The 16,395-nt window shown below is 39.3% G+C and overlaps 1 protein-coding gene across 1 annotated transcript in view; it reads right to left on the reverse strand.

The window, feature by feature from the left end:
* Nucleotides 1-563: 563 nt before the first annotated feature.
* Nucleotides 564-16,395, reverse strand: part of LOC130578296 (transcription initiation factor TFIID subunit 4-like) — a 102,333-nt gene continuing 86,501 nt past the window's right edge. Inside the window, exons 14-15 of the mRNA XM_057374272.1 lie at nt 1,563-1,685; nt 564-632 (exon numbers count right to left, since the gene is read on the reverse strand). Of these exons, the coding sequence (XP_057230255.1) occupies nt 564-632; nt 1,563-1,685 (192 nt within the window). The remainder of the gene's footprint in view (nt 633-1,562; nt 1,686-16,395) is intronic.

The raw sequence follows: 16,395 nt of genomic DNA on the forward strand, positions 1-16,395 counted from the left end.
GGAATTTGCCCCAGACCTTTATTTTCCCGTGAAGCACTGAACCAAGAGAATAAGGAGCTTCCAGAGGGAGAGAGAGAGAGAAGCTGTTCATCATAATCCATTCAGATACAGGGCTCTGAATAAAATGTTTCACTCACTGAAGGTGATCACAATTTTGTTCATCAAACTATGAAAGCTTMCAAAACAATAATCTTTTCAATGGGACAAGAGATAATAAAAAGTAAATTCTGATCCTTAGGAGAAAATATTTCTTTGGTCAAGTAAAGGTAAGCAGGGAAATCTGAAGGGATCCATGTATTATTTGAGGGTTCAAATTATTTTTAAATGAGGGCAAGCCAAAGCTGTGACCACACAGTCAAACTTCTAATGAAAGCTTCTTCGGGCCTGTTGCWGTGAGATTTGTCACAGATGCATGTGGAGGAGAACAGAATTCTTTACCAATGTAAGATAAAGCAGGGAGACTGAAAGGAAGGGAGTAACAGGACAACACAAAACCCAGGAAACTCCCTCAGTATGAAACAAGTTTTACCAGAAACGGGAGCACCTCCTACATATCTGAAATCCTAAGTCAATTTTAGCGTATAAACAAGATCCACTTCTGTTYCCAGCTCAGCTAATTCCCTAGCACTAATCTTAGCACACAAAAAGAGAGAGAAGTCAGATAAAAGCTAKCCAAAATGGGAAACAAAAAGGCCTTTGGAAATGCCTGGCATTTAGACAGTCAAATGTCTGAGCCAAAACTATTAGTTTAGTTATTCAAAACAAAATGTTCACATTTTCCTCAGAACAGGCATGTAATAGGGACAATTCCTCTGACTCCACTGAGTGGGCAGCCTCAGCAGAAGGAAAAGCAGCCCCAGTGCATCTGTACCAAACACCACAGTGCTCTCACAGAACCACCCACAGCAGGGCAGCCTCGGCACCCTGGCTCTCCACCTTGGCTAATGTACATCAGGCTTTCCATGACTTTGCCTTCTATTGTGTAATACAGCCACTTCACTTAAAATAACAGGAAAATCATACTGATGAATCTGATTCTACTTCTACAGCACAGTATTCATAAGTGAAATTAAAATTTAGCATGATTAGAAACTCATCTTTGCAGTGGTGGGGGACACCTTGACATTCTAGAAGAATTTTAGACACACATTTATCACAAATCTGCACTATTGGAGTATTATTACACACTATTACTACAAGCTCTTGGCTCAAACTGTAAGCAAGACCATAGTTACGGGTCTTCAGATACTTCTTCATTCCCTACTCTTTTTGTTTTTCTTCCAATTATGCAGAGGAGAAAACAGCTATAAACGCAGCAAACAGTTTAAGACCTACACTTCACATTAAACTATTTTTAAAATATTCTATAATTATCTGCTGAATGTTCACACTTGTAAATAAAACTAAAAAGAAATGCTGTTTTAGCCGTGGCAGGACAGAGTGGAGTGGCAGCCCTGATGTGCATTTCCAAAGGACACCCGTCCCTGGCAGCAGCAGCAGCAGCAGCTGTGGCTGTTGCTGAAGCTCACAGCAGCACTTTCCCCTCTCTGGTACACACATACCTCTCCTCCGATGGTCAGCAGCCCGGGTGCATCCAGCTTCCGCTTCTTCCGGGGACCAATGGCTGCCAGCGCCGTSAGATTGGCATCCCTCTGCCTCATCTGGGCCAGCTCCTGCTGCTGCATCTAGMCAACAGAGAGAAAACTCACTTTAGTTTGTATTCTGCAGCCTGATCACAAAGTTATCTTCAGACCTGCAAGCATGGGGGAGAAGTCACACATGAGCAATTCCTGAGAGCATTTCACKGCTCCCAGAAGTACTATTGGAGCAGCCTGACCATAGAGGAATAATGAAGATCCTGGAGTTCTTGTGACTTTCCACAGGATTTCTGCTTCCAAATACCTCAGCTGTTTCCAAAACCACCATCCTTTTCATTAAAAACTGCCTTAGCAAGTACTATRTACCAACTATACATCTCCAGTTTAACACTGATAGGAAGAATGTAAATACCCAATTCAAAAAAATTTAATCTCATATTTATTTTGAATATTTCAAACATACTGGGTTTTTTTGGATTTATTTTTTTWAAATATAATCTAATTTGTATTTAAACATCTCTATCTAACTGTTAGCCAAAGGTAATGCTGACAAAACCTCCACAAACCAAATTTACAAGAGTTTTCTGGGCTTAGGCTTTAGGTAAAAATGCATTTGACAACTTTGAAGCTAATTAAACAACTGCCATCTGCAATATGCAACAACATTATAGAAAAGAGGAGAAAATGCCCTGGCCAGCAACAAAGAGGCAGATTGCACATTCCCTATAAACTGTATTGCACTTTGAAAGTGTCAATGATGAATGCCATATTCCCACAAACAGCATTACTTTAGTAAATATTCTGATCATCAGTACCACACAAGAATAATTGATTAGGCAACACAGTATATTATTTTAATTACATAAAGRCATTTGTAACTCTTAAAGATTCTTCCTAATTTCAAAACTTTGGGTTTCCAAAATCCCTCAGTAAATTGAGAGGTGTTTGCTTTCTAATCCCACTGATGTCATATTTGTTCCTGCTTCGACAGCAGAGCACAGAGCAACACCTCAATAAATTCAGGGGTGGCAATAAAAATATTGCACGATACAGGCCCAATTCGTCATGAAAATAAAACGGAACTGACAAGCGTGGGTAGCAGACAGCCATTACCTACACATGATCTGCACATACAAGCAGGACCAGAACTATCTCAGCCAATGTTCAAAGCAGAGGAGGTTTAAGCAAAAAAGGGCCAGAGTGGAATTGTTCCTCCATTCACCCTTGCCCAGAGAAAGCAGATGCACCTCAGGCCTCCTATTCAGTGCAATTCTGAGATTAATCCATTTGTCAATCAGTACATTTGTGACCTGGTCTGAACAGCTTTGGTCTGCCTTTGCTTGCCAAGGAGGGTTTSACACTCCAGCTGAAGGGGCCAGGGCCCAGCAGGTGCCCAGGGCCAGGAGAGGGGCAGATCTGGAGAGCAGCACAAAGGGACTGAGCAGCAATGGAGCAGCACCAGGGCAGAACCGGGCACTGGGCTCGGGGTGGCCCCAGCAGGACCCAGCACGAGGGACTGGCACTGCCCTGCTCCTGCTGCCYRGACTGGGGATGGCACAGCCCTGGGGCCACACCCAGGCACACCTGAGCACAGCTGGGCTCAGGTCAGGGGCACTTTCCCCATCTTTGTCGATGACATGGACACTGGGATGGAGTGCTGACAAGAAACATGCAGCGGGACTTTGGACAAGGGCCTGGAGWGACAGGACATGAAGGAATRCCTTTAAAYGGAAAGGGTGTGGATTTGGATTGGACACAAGGAAGAAATCCTTCCCTAAGAGGCTGGGGATGCCCTGGCACAGGGTGCCCAGAGAAGCTGTGGCTGCCCCTGGATCCATGGCAGTGCCCAAGCCAGGCTGGACAGAGCTTGGAGCAGCCTGGGACAGTGGAAGGTGCCTCTGCTCATGGCAAGGGATGAACAAGATGATCTCTAAGATCCCTTCAAACCCAAACCATTCTATATTTTCACATTCTTCAGAAAAAGTGAATTCAGTCATTTAGAGTTCGAAACTCYATTTTTCAAATTTTTATGCTATATATTTTACAACCGCAGTTATTATCATAACTTCAGCATAACACTATCTAAAAATACGTATCTCATCTACAGGGTAAAAGAATTTCCTAAATACAAAAAAAAAGAAATGCAGAAAAATATCTAAATAGTAGTGCAAAGGTCTATACATACTTCTCTTTGCCAACTCATATTAGGTTTTTAGCTCAAATATCTTTGGCTCTCTTCCAGATTAAATGCCAGTTAGACAGACCTGCCCGCTTACCCTTTCAAGGTAGATAGCAACAGTGGTGAGCTCTAATCATTTACAAAGGTCATGATCGGAAGCTAGCCCGTAAGCAGTCATTTAAAATTCGATTGATCCCTATTTGTAGTCAGGGAAAGAAAATGGACATTTCAGCTGTATTGCAATTATGAGGCTTCAAGGCAACTGTAAATAGATGTGCAAACCCAGATACCGGCAAATACCTTAGAGAAGAAATTATTACTATAGTATAACATATATCCAGGAAAGGTTGAAGATAAAACTGCATATAAAAAAAGATCAATCATCTTTTTGCTAATTTGCCTTGCTTGCCAGCCTACAAGGGTTATCACAATTATCTGAAGTCTGATGAATATTTAAGCGACAGCCAACTGGCTTAGAGTGATCTCAGACRAAGTTGTCAAGCCTTGCAGAATAAGAAATTTTGCACTGGAGTAAGTATTCRTTTCCTGGGAGGTGCGGGTCAGAAAGGCAGTCTGATAGATAACTGGTATCATACAAAGGTTATATGGAAATACTATCAGTACCTTACCCAAAGACACCATTTTCAAACCCACAATAAGGTAACACTTGGCTTTGTACTGCACTATACCCTGACTGTTTCCATATGCAGTATCAGCACATGGTGCCTCTTATTGGGTTTTTTTGCATATGCAATTTGTAAAGGAAAACATGCCATTTCTCTAAATTTCCTGTAGTGGGGTAAATCCTGCCTGCACTTTGAAACCTGCAAAGTATCTGGTGTTATTTTCCCAAGAAAACATGGAATAGCTTCAAGAGTCTGCAGAAAGGTTTGCACTCATCTGTTCCTCACGTTCTCTGTCCTTTCTTTTCTAATCAGTGAGAAGAAGTAAAGATGGTTCTTGATATCACACACAAATTTTGACAAAYGCTCAAGATTTTCCACTCCCTTCAAGTCAGCACCAGACAGGAAATGCGGCTCAGCAGACAGAGCTGAAGAGCTGGGCTCTGTTCTACCCACACTGGGTGAACTCTGGCAAGAGCTGGTTCTGCACCTCGCTGTGCCTCTCACCCCACATCACCCACATCATCTGTGGCTGCTATAGGCTCTCCACACCAGGATCCTCCTCCACTACGTGCCTCACACATAATCCAGCCCCGTGGGATGAATAGACATTACTTTAATAAATAAGGAATATGCTGTCAGGTACAAGAGATCCAGACAAAAACACAGCACTGTTTCCAATACTGGTTTTACAGCACACACCRTGGTAACCTAGAGCAGGAAAGAATAACCTGATGTAACCTTCATGAATGCTGATCAAAAAAATTCTAATACATCAAACATATCATCAGTGAGATCACAGTATCCTGATGTTTTATAAAATAGGGACTGAAGTGCTGAAAATACTTGATAAATACTGTATTGCACAAATTCTCACCAATCTTTTATAAATTATCACTGGTGTTTTTTTAGGTTTTATTTAAAGCTCATCAAAAGCAAAGAATCATAAAATTACATCTAAAAATAATCAGCAGAGTTATGATCCTGATCCTGGTTCCCAACAAAAGCCTTCATCTTGCAAGGTCAGAGTATTCCCGCTGACTTAGGAGAACACCTCTGCACACTCACTAGCACCATGAATCTGCCTACAATGAAACATCTTTGCAGCTTGTGGATACTTACAGGCAAGACATTTGACAAGACCTTATTTAATATTCCAGACCACTGTTTAACATTCTACCATCAATGGCTTCTTCATACCCCTATTCCAGCTTTATCTTTTTTCCATCTCCAAGTCACATACTTCCGCTTTTTCATAGCCTACATAGACTATATGCACCAGCCTCTTTCCTACCTATCACCTCTCTTTAAAAAAAAAAAAAATTACCCCAATTGTAATCTTTGTTTAAAATTAAAAAAAAAAAGGCAGTATCTTGGTTTTGGTTCAAAAGAGGGGACACTGCTCCTTGCCCACCAGGAGCTAAATGCAAATCCTGGCACTGTGCAGGCTCTTCTCCCCAGTACATTCTGGAGCCACATTCTCTGTGTCAGTTGGAAATTACTTTACAACCAGTTTTGCATACCTGGTTCCACAATAATCACCCTCTGAATTCTCAGCATTAAGAGCAACATGAATGAAACGTCAACATCTTCACTGTTCTGAAATTACTCTTAAAAGTACCTGTAAAACTAAAGCTACTTAAGCTTCTTAYCTTACATGATCAATTATATTTTAAAGTTAACAAAGCAACCTGTTACTACAATGCAGTTTATCTTCTAACTAAGCCAGTTACTGATTTCTGGATATTTAAACAAATGAAGCACCTGTTACTATCTGTACATCCTGATACAATAATTTCCTGTTACTTAACATGATTTACTAGAAATGAATATAACTCACTACATCAACCAACAAGATGCAATYCTTTGATAGCTGCATTCATTCACACTCTCATTTTCATACTGGACTGCTGATGCAAAACCTTTCTTTAAYTTCCCTGTATCACAAATAATATGGATATACTTATCAATAGCATATTAAAGTTTCTGCCCTCTGGGAAGAAGGCAATGCTTCAATTYAGAACCACATTAATTAACAACAATTACCTTCTTTAAAACTAAAAATATCTATCTAAAACATAAATATTCCAATATATTATACAAGAAAAATGCTTACAAATTAGATACYGCTCCTTGCTCCTTAACAAATCCAAATGCATTTTGAGCATACCATTTACTTACTGGGAGGTATCTCATTTGATGAAAAGTACATCCTAAGAATGAAGCATTATTTTGCACAATGAAATCTTCTTTGTTATGTGGCAGAGTATAAAAACCACGGAAAGAACACTATTTCACTACTTTAATAAAGTGACGCTAACCACTGAAGTTCTAAAATTTTAGTTTGTTTTCTGTAGATCATTATTTGTTATGATACATTTAGGTATTTAAGAAAGAAGTGCCACAAGCCATATGCCACAAGGAAGACAGCCWTATGTCTATGTGAAGTATCAACATCAGATCTTAAAAGCTACATTTAATAATTTCCAAAAACCAAGAATGCACTTATTTATCAGGCAAAACCCAGACAAACAGAAGTGAGTTTTGTCTAAAGCAGAGATGTAGATAAAATATGGTATAAGCTGTAGCTGCTAAGGACKAAGAGAAATTTCCTTCAATGAGATCAGAAAGTAAGAGGACAGCTGAAACTCTTAAAAATTCAAGTCTACATATAAATCCCTTCAAAAATTAAAGGGAGAAGAGGGAGTGGGATCACATGAGAGAGAGAAAGGTCAATGAGGTGTTTCTCTGCCTACAGGCAGAATTCAGGGATGTTTTTTGGCCTAGCAGGAAAATAACCCAGTGACAGAGACACAGAGACGATTGTAAAGATAAAGAAGATGAAAGAGCTTAAGGAAGTGGTCATGTATGTTTAAATACTGCCAATACAGAATTTGATAAGGRAATAGAAGCCAAGTTGTGACAGTTTCTGTAGTCACAGAGTCAACTCAGCYCACAAAGAACTACATTTTATCTACTTACAGCTCCCAGCTTAGTTCAGAAATGCCACCTAAGAAGAAATGAGAGGAGGCTCCCAGCACCACAGCAACTATAAATATCACTGGCATTCATGGGTGAGGACAGGCAGCAGTGAACCCCGAATAGGAAACTGGCAACCGAGGGTGCTAAATGGCAGAAATATTTGATGAAAGCAAGATCATATAAACAATGATTTAAGCATTGATTTCTAGCCAATAGCATCAATGGAAATCCCTCCTAATTCTGTTTGCGATGGATGGCTTAATTCCTGATAACAGGGTCATATGCTGGGAAAAACTTGTCTTAATTGATGGTTCTGCAGTGTGTGTCTATCAGTCTCAGACAGTGATTACACCCCCTGGAAAAACATCTTTTTTGCTGAGGAGTGCCTGAAATGCGGAACCATTACACATGTCCTAAGATGCCCACAACAGAAGGTGCAATTAAAAATGAAGCTCATTAAAAATGCTGGCAGGAAGCTCAAGAAGTGCAGGACAGTGATGAAGAAGGATGGGTGCCTCCAGAGAGCCTTACCAAGCAGCCGTGGGTGCAGCAGCCCCGTGTCCTCCAGCCCTGCTCTGGGATCACTAAAGGTCAGCACAACTCCACTGCTGCTAAGGAGCAGCTCCCAGCACTGAGCGGGGCATGAGGCACTGCAAAAATGCAACACCAGAGAGGTCTCACCTGTGCCACAGCAACTCATACCCCAAACACATCCTGTGAGACCTTTAAACACTCACAGCTCAGACAAATTTCTTCAGTACAAAGCTGGATGCTGCTTCTTCACAAGCGTTCTCCCACAACCCAGTAAAAGCTCCAGCTGTCCCTTGCAGTGGCTGCACATCTRTATGAGATAGATCAAGATTTTACTTTACTGTGAAAGCTGTTTGTTGGGTTTTGGTGGTGGGGGGGGTTTCTACTTTTTTTCTTACCCGCACACTTTTAGCGGTTGAAGATTATTGCATAGCGTTAGGAAAAAAAAAATCACCCAGGGCAAAGACCAAGCTGGGAATGTTTCAGCTCAAGATGACTGTTTCTCAAAATAATGAGCATCTGAACACAGTCCTGGAATCTTAACTGGGATACTTTGGACCAAGCATCTTCCCTACAACAGGCATTTCTGTTTATTACATCTAATTTCATTATGTTTTACAAGTTTACTCATATTTTCCATTTAAACGTGCCCTATTACTTTCAAGACAATGTGTCAAACTCTGATATAGAAAATGCCAGGTGCATCCTGCCTTTCATTTTTATTTTTCCCTGAAATAAAAAGTCTTCATTGTAATTTTCTCCAATCTTGCACCTTATGTACTTAAATGAGCTTTTTAAAACAATTATCCATAAATCTACAATTTTATCCCCTTACTACTCAAGACTACATACTGTCTGAACTGATTTATATTTATAAATATATATATGATACTCACAGATTTAAATTTATTTATATTATATATATATATATATATGATACTCACAGATTTAATTTTCTTGAAGTATCCTTAACAGCTTATTCATAGCTTATAAAAATCAAAATCATGAAGAATTTGAGATTTTATTAGCAATTTTTTAAAATACTGGGTTGCATTTTTTGATTTTTCCAAATACAATGCACTATTCTTTAATTATTTATTAACTTAAACCCATTTATTTCTGCAACTGTCCAASCATCTCTTAAGCTACATATTCCTATCAAGAGTAACACAAGGTATAATAAATACTTGAGGAAGATATCCCACAAACACCTCTGAAAGAGTTCCACAATGGATTTTTTTTGTTCTTCCAGTAACTTTAATCATTACATTTCTTCATTCCTCACAATCTGTTGTCTGAGCTCCAGTACAATTTATCTGGTTTTGGTTATACTATTCCTCAAACTACTTATCTCCAGCAGCAGCAGCTCCAGGCTGTGCCATGCTAAGCTGGAGAGGTGYATTTTAAAGCCCTGTATTTGTCAGATCCTGGGATGCTGTGTGGCAGGGGTGCCAAGCCAAACACAGCCCACTTGAGCAAAGGGTTTCTGAGGCACAGACAACTGGGCAGCACCAGCATCACCAGAGCTGGCAACACTCAAGTGTCAGTAACTTACCTGTGGGGAGATCAGAAAATACTCTGAAAAAACTCCCTAAGATCTCTTCTCTAATTATTATYCTAGTTTTATTTTGKAGCAAGGCAACAACGGATRATCACAAACCTTCTCAAGYTGTTCTTTAAAGGACATGAGACCCACAGCACCAATATGACCAGGAAGAACAGGAGCCGAAGAGCTCAGGGGCTTTACTCAGAGGCTCCTCAGCTGAGGAGCACCAGTGGAACATCCTCACTCCAGGGCACTGGCGAGTAAAATGGAAAAGGATCTTTTCCCAGGCCCTCTGTTAATCTAAGTGGGGGTTTACTGTCCTCCCCAGATTTCTTGGACCCTCTCCTTTCCCCCTGAAGGAAGACACCATGTGAGGACTCAAACTGATGTTTTAATCAAGATTAGGAAATACAAAATACAGTGAAAGCCTATATGGAGGTTGGTCATGTCTAGAGTTACRGACTGAAGTAGTAAGAGCAGGAAACCTGCTGTTGAGCTCTGGCTTTGGTTAGGGATGACTGACAGAAAAGCTGGGATATGGGAGCAAAGGGGAGAGGGAGAACGTGCTTTATATTTTTTAAATCATGCACTGGAAAATACGAGTGTGAGCGSAGACTGCACTGCCCTCTGTAACACAGCACTCAATGTGGGACGAGAACAATCTGCTCTGCTTTTCACATGGTGAAGTATCCAATAAACCTTCCTGAAAATACCCTTTAAAGAATCTTCCATTGTGTCTGAGCAATACAACAGAGCCATTTSGGTGGAGAAAGCTCTCCATGGCTGCTACAACATTGTGTAAGTGCTAGGAGTTCCATCTGCACCATCTTCTCCGAGCATCAGGAGTTCCCATAGTGAAGCACAGCCTTTTGTTACTGTAATTTCTGTTCATCTCTGGCACACACTTAAAATCTGAATTAATTACGGACCAGTACACCAGAACTGCACCAAGATGAGAGAAGAAGTTCTTGGCTGATCTATCAATGAAGCCAGCTGAAGATTGAGGCACACAGGAAGATCTCACCTTCCTCGAAGTGAAGAGTGACAGTATTTCATACCATAAAATCTAAAGTCAGCCTGAAGCATTTTCCCCACTTTTTTTCCAAAAAAGTATTTCTACTTTTAGTTAAAATTTCTCTGGCTATATGCCATTAGCACAAAATTTCAGAATAGAAGAAATTTTAAGCGCATTTAAAATAGTGGTTAATCAGAAATTCTAGTAAGAGACTTTATTAACTAGATTATTCCAAAAGAAAAAGCCCAGATTTTGATACCAGTCTTCTAGCATTCTTATGGGAAATCTGCATCTTGAAACTGCCAGCCTCATTTGAGGAAATGAGGCAAATGTAGCAATCTACTAAAAATCATTTGGCTGTAATAAGTAATTTTAATCAAACAGTTAGACAGAATGGCATTGGAGTTAATGTCTGAAGTGTCATAAACAGATGGGAAATGTGCAGTGTAGCGACTGGTTGTGCACTTCTAACTCAATATCCTCTTCTGCAGTCTGGATTGTGGTTTGATCAAGTCTAAGTGACATGACAAAAACAAATAAAATTTATTCTGAAACTATATTCAACTAAAGAATACACAATGCAGCAAGTATGCTACCCTGCTCGAAAGTGAGATTTGAGGCAGAGCAAAACACCAGGAACAAAAATAGCCACACGCCCACCACCTTCTTCCCCTTAAAAGTTGTGGAGGTAGTGCTGGGGGTTCACTTGTAAAATGGAAGCTCCACTGGGGATGCAAAACAAGCTTGAAATTTAAATAATCTACATCTTTTCTATTTTAGATTTAGCTATAGCAAAGCTGCTACAGCTCATTTCTGCTGCAGATCAAGGGAACAACACACCACAGTGTGGGGACAAAATATTTCAAGCAATTTCTCAGACACTGACAAGTAGTAAATTAGGGAATCTTGTAAGTACAATACAGTAGTCATCCCCTTCTATTGATCACATATAATTTACATCTTACAAAGATGTGAATTCTTGCATTCTCACTCCACAAGGAAAATCTCAATGATTTATTCATTTCAAATAAAAAATAGAAGGTAGATGAGAAGAATTACTTCACAGGCTGTAGCTTTCTCAGGGCACTAGTGCTAGGCTCTTCTTTCGCACTGCCCGAAGGGCCTTTGTGTGCAAGTCCCTCTAATTAACAAGGTGAATCATGCAGCAGTTCCCTAATTAGTGAACATGACAAGCCAATGGAAACAAGCAGACAGACCTGGCGTACAGATATGGTCAACAAAAGGCACAGAAACACACCATTAAAAAATGCCTATTTCATGTAAATAAAATAAAAAAAGCAAGAGAACTAGCATAATACTTAATTTTCCTTTTCATGTTTTATGCTTATCGCTCATTTATTGCGGATATAAATAAGACACGATAAATCAAGGTTTCCAACTGCAAGTCACACCACCTCTCCAAAATCAAAGACTACTTGTCCTACATGAATAAGCATCTGCTTTAAAGAACTGCAGTTACATTAAGCTTAGAACTTTAAGAATCCCTTAATTAATTCTATTCAAAATTATTTTTTCTCGAAATCCTTTTTCACCAATAGATGAAAGGAGTGCAATAGTTGCACTATTATTGCAGTATAAAAAATGCCTACATTCCCAACRTGTCATAATTTCTACCTTTTGTATAAGAATAAATAAATAAATAATAAAAGTGTATAATCAAAGAATCAGATTTGCATTAAAAAGAAAATAAGATGCTCTAAAATATACCTCCTTGTCTTCCTCTTTCCAAGTAAAATATTTTTAATCTTTCACTCTTCCTTCTGCTTTTCCTAAAAACACTCATCCCATCTCAAAAACAACACAAGGGGGTTAATTAATGTTCATTTTATTGCATATTGAACCTTTGATTTGRATTTTTACAATCCCACAACATATTACAAGTCTAAAATGTGTGTCACCACCAGCAGAATATGATTCTTCGCAGAAAAACTCCACTATGTTCTTTGCTCTCTATTCCTTGGCATATTATCATAAGTAAGGAGAACTACAGATTATCCCCTCATTACAGGCTCCTCTTTCTCACTGTCTTGAGAAAAAGAAAAAAAAAATCTGACATACCTTTCGAATTGGGTAAAACTTCCTCATGTTCTAAAATTGACATTCAAAACATTAATATCTAAAACCCCACACTTTTCTGACCAGTCCAGTTTTAAAAATATGGGAATTAAAATACTGGCCCCTAAGAAATAATGGTTCTACATGCCTATAAAGATTGGGTTTTGGCTAGAACTTTGAATAATATTTAATGATGTTGCATTACAGAACTGATCATATGTTTCAATTTTAAATCAATTTTWAATTCACAATAAAAACTATCAGAGATCACAAGGAATCACTGCTGTTTGCTGTGTTTATTTTCCCCTGATCAGTCTGCGTGCACTTCCCAACTTGTCTGGGATCGCACCTAGCACAGCCCTTCCTAGGACAGCTCAAACGCCAGGCTGGGGCATCCTCTTTTAACATCAAGGCACAATGGATAATGTGCTCACAAGTGAACTCTGATCTGCCATATGCACGCAGGAAGGATTCAGCAAACAACCTGTCACAAACGCTTACTGTTCCCAGAGCAGCTCSCAGAGCTCTGCTCAATGTGCTGCACACGCGGCCACAGCGTCATTGGCACAGACAGCTGCACCAAACCAACTACTGCACACACACAGCACACTCCTGCTTTAAAAACCTCTATGCTCTTCTTTGTGTCTTCAGTAAAAGAATCAAGGCGAGGAGAAGGGAAATAGATACTAAACAGGCAAACCCAGAAATTTATGCAAAATCACAAAATTCTGCGTTTTCAAATAATTGCATACACAAACACAGGCTATTTTACATATACCATTACAAAAGTATTTTGCATTTAAGCAAAAATGTTAAGTGTATCTGATAACAATAAATCCTAATTGTCCACAGGAATTGTTTTGATATGAGATTATATCTAATACCAGAGGGACAAATTCTGTTTGTTTTGAATATTGCTACGGATGTCAATAGAGTTATTCTGTAGTTACAATGGTGTGGGGCAGAAGAATTCAATTGTAACATTTGAAATGTGACAGAGACATTTTAAAAGTGACAGGAACAAAACTGCACTCAGAGGCACACAGGGCAAAAATAAAAATCTGCAACACAGAAGAAATCATTCTCACACTTGCTACATAGCTCCCACATGTGCTCAGCATTCCTGAACACGGGCATGCCTGCTAAGGCAGACATTTCCTTACCCACTGGATTTAGGACGTTCGTTTGTCAAATTTCAGAAATTACATCTCCACACAGCTAGATGGACAGAGAAGCATGTTTTAACTGAGGAACTATTTTTAAAGCCCCAGTTRAAATTACCTGAGGATATTTATGAAATGTGTATTCATGATTTTTTCCTTTGTATCACTGAACAGATCACAGGAATCACCTTATATTGCAATATTAACAGAAGCATCCATTGACAGATTTAAGAAATATATGCATTTCAGATAACATAACAATGTACAAGGCATTGAATTATTATACTAGCTCTGTATCCAAATGATCAAATAAACAGAGTAGAACACTGTCACATGTTACTGAAACCCAGCTTGTACTGAGCACCATGACTGCACACAAAACACACAGAAGTTTAATTCAATAGTTAACTATATTTTATCTCTATGTACATTACCAAGATTAAACCTTGACAAAACTGGAAGAAAAAAACTTGTCTCAGGAAACTTTGCCAAYCTCTCATGGCCTCAAGTTACTTTTCTCCTCTGCCAAAATTCAGAGCATTGTTTGACTCCTGCACCTAAAATAAGGTACAAGTTTTCAGTCTGAGACTTAATTAGAGAAGCTCATAGGGGGAGGTAATGGACCTGCACATCCTTTAGGTGTTTCCATGCAACCTGGCAGTCTGTATCACTCTATTGTGTAGTCTAGATCACTAAAAGGCAAAATAGCAAAAAGGTGCACAGAAGTTACTTCTTAGAGAGAGGGAAACAATCATCTCTTATTTTTGTTTYCTGACACACCCTAGCACACAACAGATTCCTTGAACATATTGCTTAAGAAGAAAAAGCTAGCAAATGCTGATGACAGRCCACTATTAAAAGAGAGAACAATTTTGCTGAATACTGAATTTACTGTTCCTCAAAACAGGAAGCTGGAAATATCTGATTTAAATAAACAGCAGCATACACGGTGAAGTARTAACATATATTCACCAACCCTCTCAATCATTACCTGCCACAGGAAGGCACAGCAGATCTCCTGCACATTCTCCAGGCACCCTCTGTGGGGAGCCCATCTCACTTGTCCAGGGCTGGCACGTGGCCACTACGGCCACCAAATGCCCCTTGTGAAAACACAGATCACACTTCTCCAGAATTTAAACACAGATTTCAAAAATAAATAGACAAAATTATTCTACTTCTCATAAAAATATGCTCTCACTAATTTAACCTCTAGTATGTTTCTAGTAGAGTGGACATCCTGCTCCTCTCCTGTTGTCCTGAACACAATTAACACCTGAGTTTAGCACTTATGCTCTGCTTTCCCATTTTGTATATTTGACACTTCCTAAAGCTTGCTTAAATTATCCAGCATGTTTGCCAGATATGAGCTCTTCCAGGGTAGATTAGTTTTTTATTATTATTACWATTCTTTTGGAAAAAAATAGATTGTTAAGCACCTTGCCATGGGAAGATGCCTTTTCACCTTTAAGAGAAATCTTCAGAATCTACATGGTGTTATTTCTATTTCAAGAATATAAATGTCTGTTCTGGATATAAATACATTTTCTACTTGTGAAGGGAAAGGACACTGGTGCAAGAAGCCTGCTCTGTACTCCATGGCTGTGCAGACTAAAAAACCCATGAACTGTAATTGCATCACACTGTTTTTCAATTTGCTTCACTTCAACACTACCAGATACTGAGATATCAGTTTTTAGGAAGCTGTAACACCTCAGTGTACAGACACTCAGCAGCATAAATATAAGTAACATATCTTTCCACTCCAGGAAATCAGGTATTTATGACCATTTCCATGGAAATCTAGAAGTTAACCACCAATTCAGCAGCAATTTACAACACTAAATGAAAACAAAACTCTTACAAATCATTACTCAACTGCCCAGTAACAGTAGAAATACATTAATACCTTTCAAGTATTTACATTTTAGAGATAATTACATCTACCTTAAGCATATTTGARGGAAAAGCAATCTATACTGTGAATGACAATAATAAACAGTTTTTACTTAAAAGATTACTGTTATTAAAGGGTAACTATTTACTCAGGGTATGTTGAGCAGTATCTCATTATTCAGCCAAGATGAYATAACTACTCTTCCACAGGCTGACACAGTATTTTTTAACAAGACTAAACTAAAAATAGAAAATAGATGCTAACACACCTTTCATGACCTCTGCATGTTACTGCCCAGCCACACAGCTTGTAGTTCAGAGAACAGTTGCATAAAACCTAGCTACAGTCAGAAATGTTGAGTGCTTAGTAAATCAGAACGGACACTTTTTACCTTACTATTAAGAGYATTAAAGAGTCTCAGAAATAGGCTGGCAAAGAAGTTTTAAATTAATGTGTTTAAAATTTTGCAATACATTTTTACTTCTGCTYTAACTGTGCTCCCATGAACTCTTTAATCTTCCACTACCAGGTAAGAAACAGATCCCAGATTTCATGAAAAGCAGTGTTCTATGAAATGTAAACATTCCAAAAGAGGACACACTCCCTGCAGACGGGGAGGTGGGTGTGGGGAGCACGGGGAGGTCTGCGTGTGGATCTTGCACAAAGAGGAGCCGAGGCAGGGACAGCCAGAGCCGGGATGGGCAGGGACAGCCAGAGCCGGGATGGGCAGGGACACACCGAGCCGGGATGGGCAGGGACACACCGAGCCGGGATGGGCAGGGACA

This window comes from Malurus melanocephalus, unplaced genomic scaffold (genome assembly GCF_030028575.1).
Source record: "Malurus melanocephalus ecotype Western Australia unplaced genomic scaffold, MMel_1.1 scaffold_221, whole genome shotgun sequence".
In the NCBI taxonomy this organism is placed as follows: domain Eukaryota; kingdom Metazoa; phylum Chordata; class Aves; order Passeriformes; family Maluridae; genus Malurus; species Malurus melanocephalus.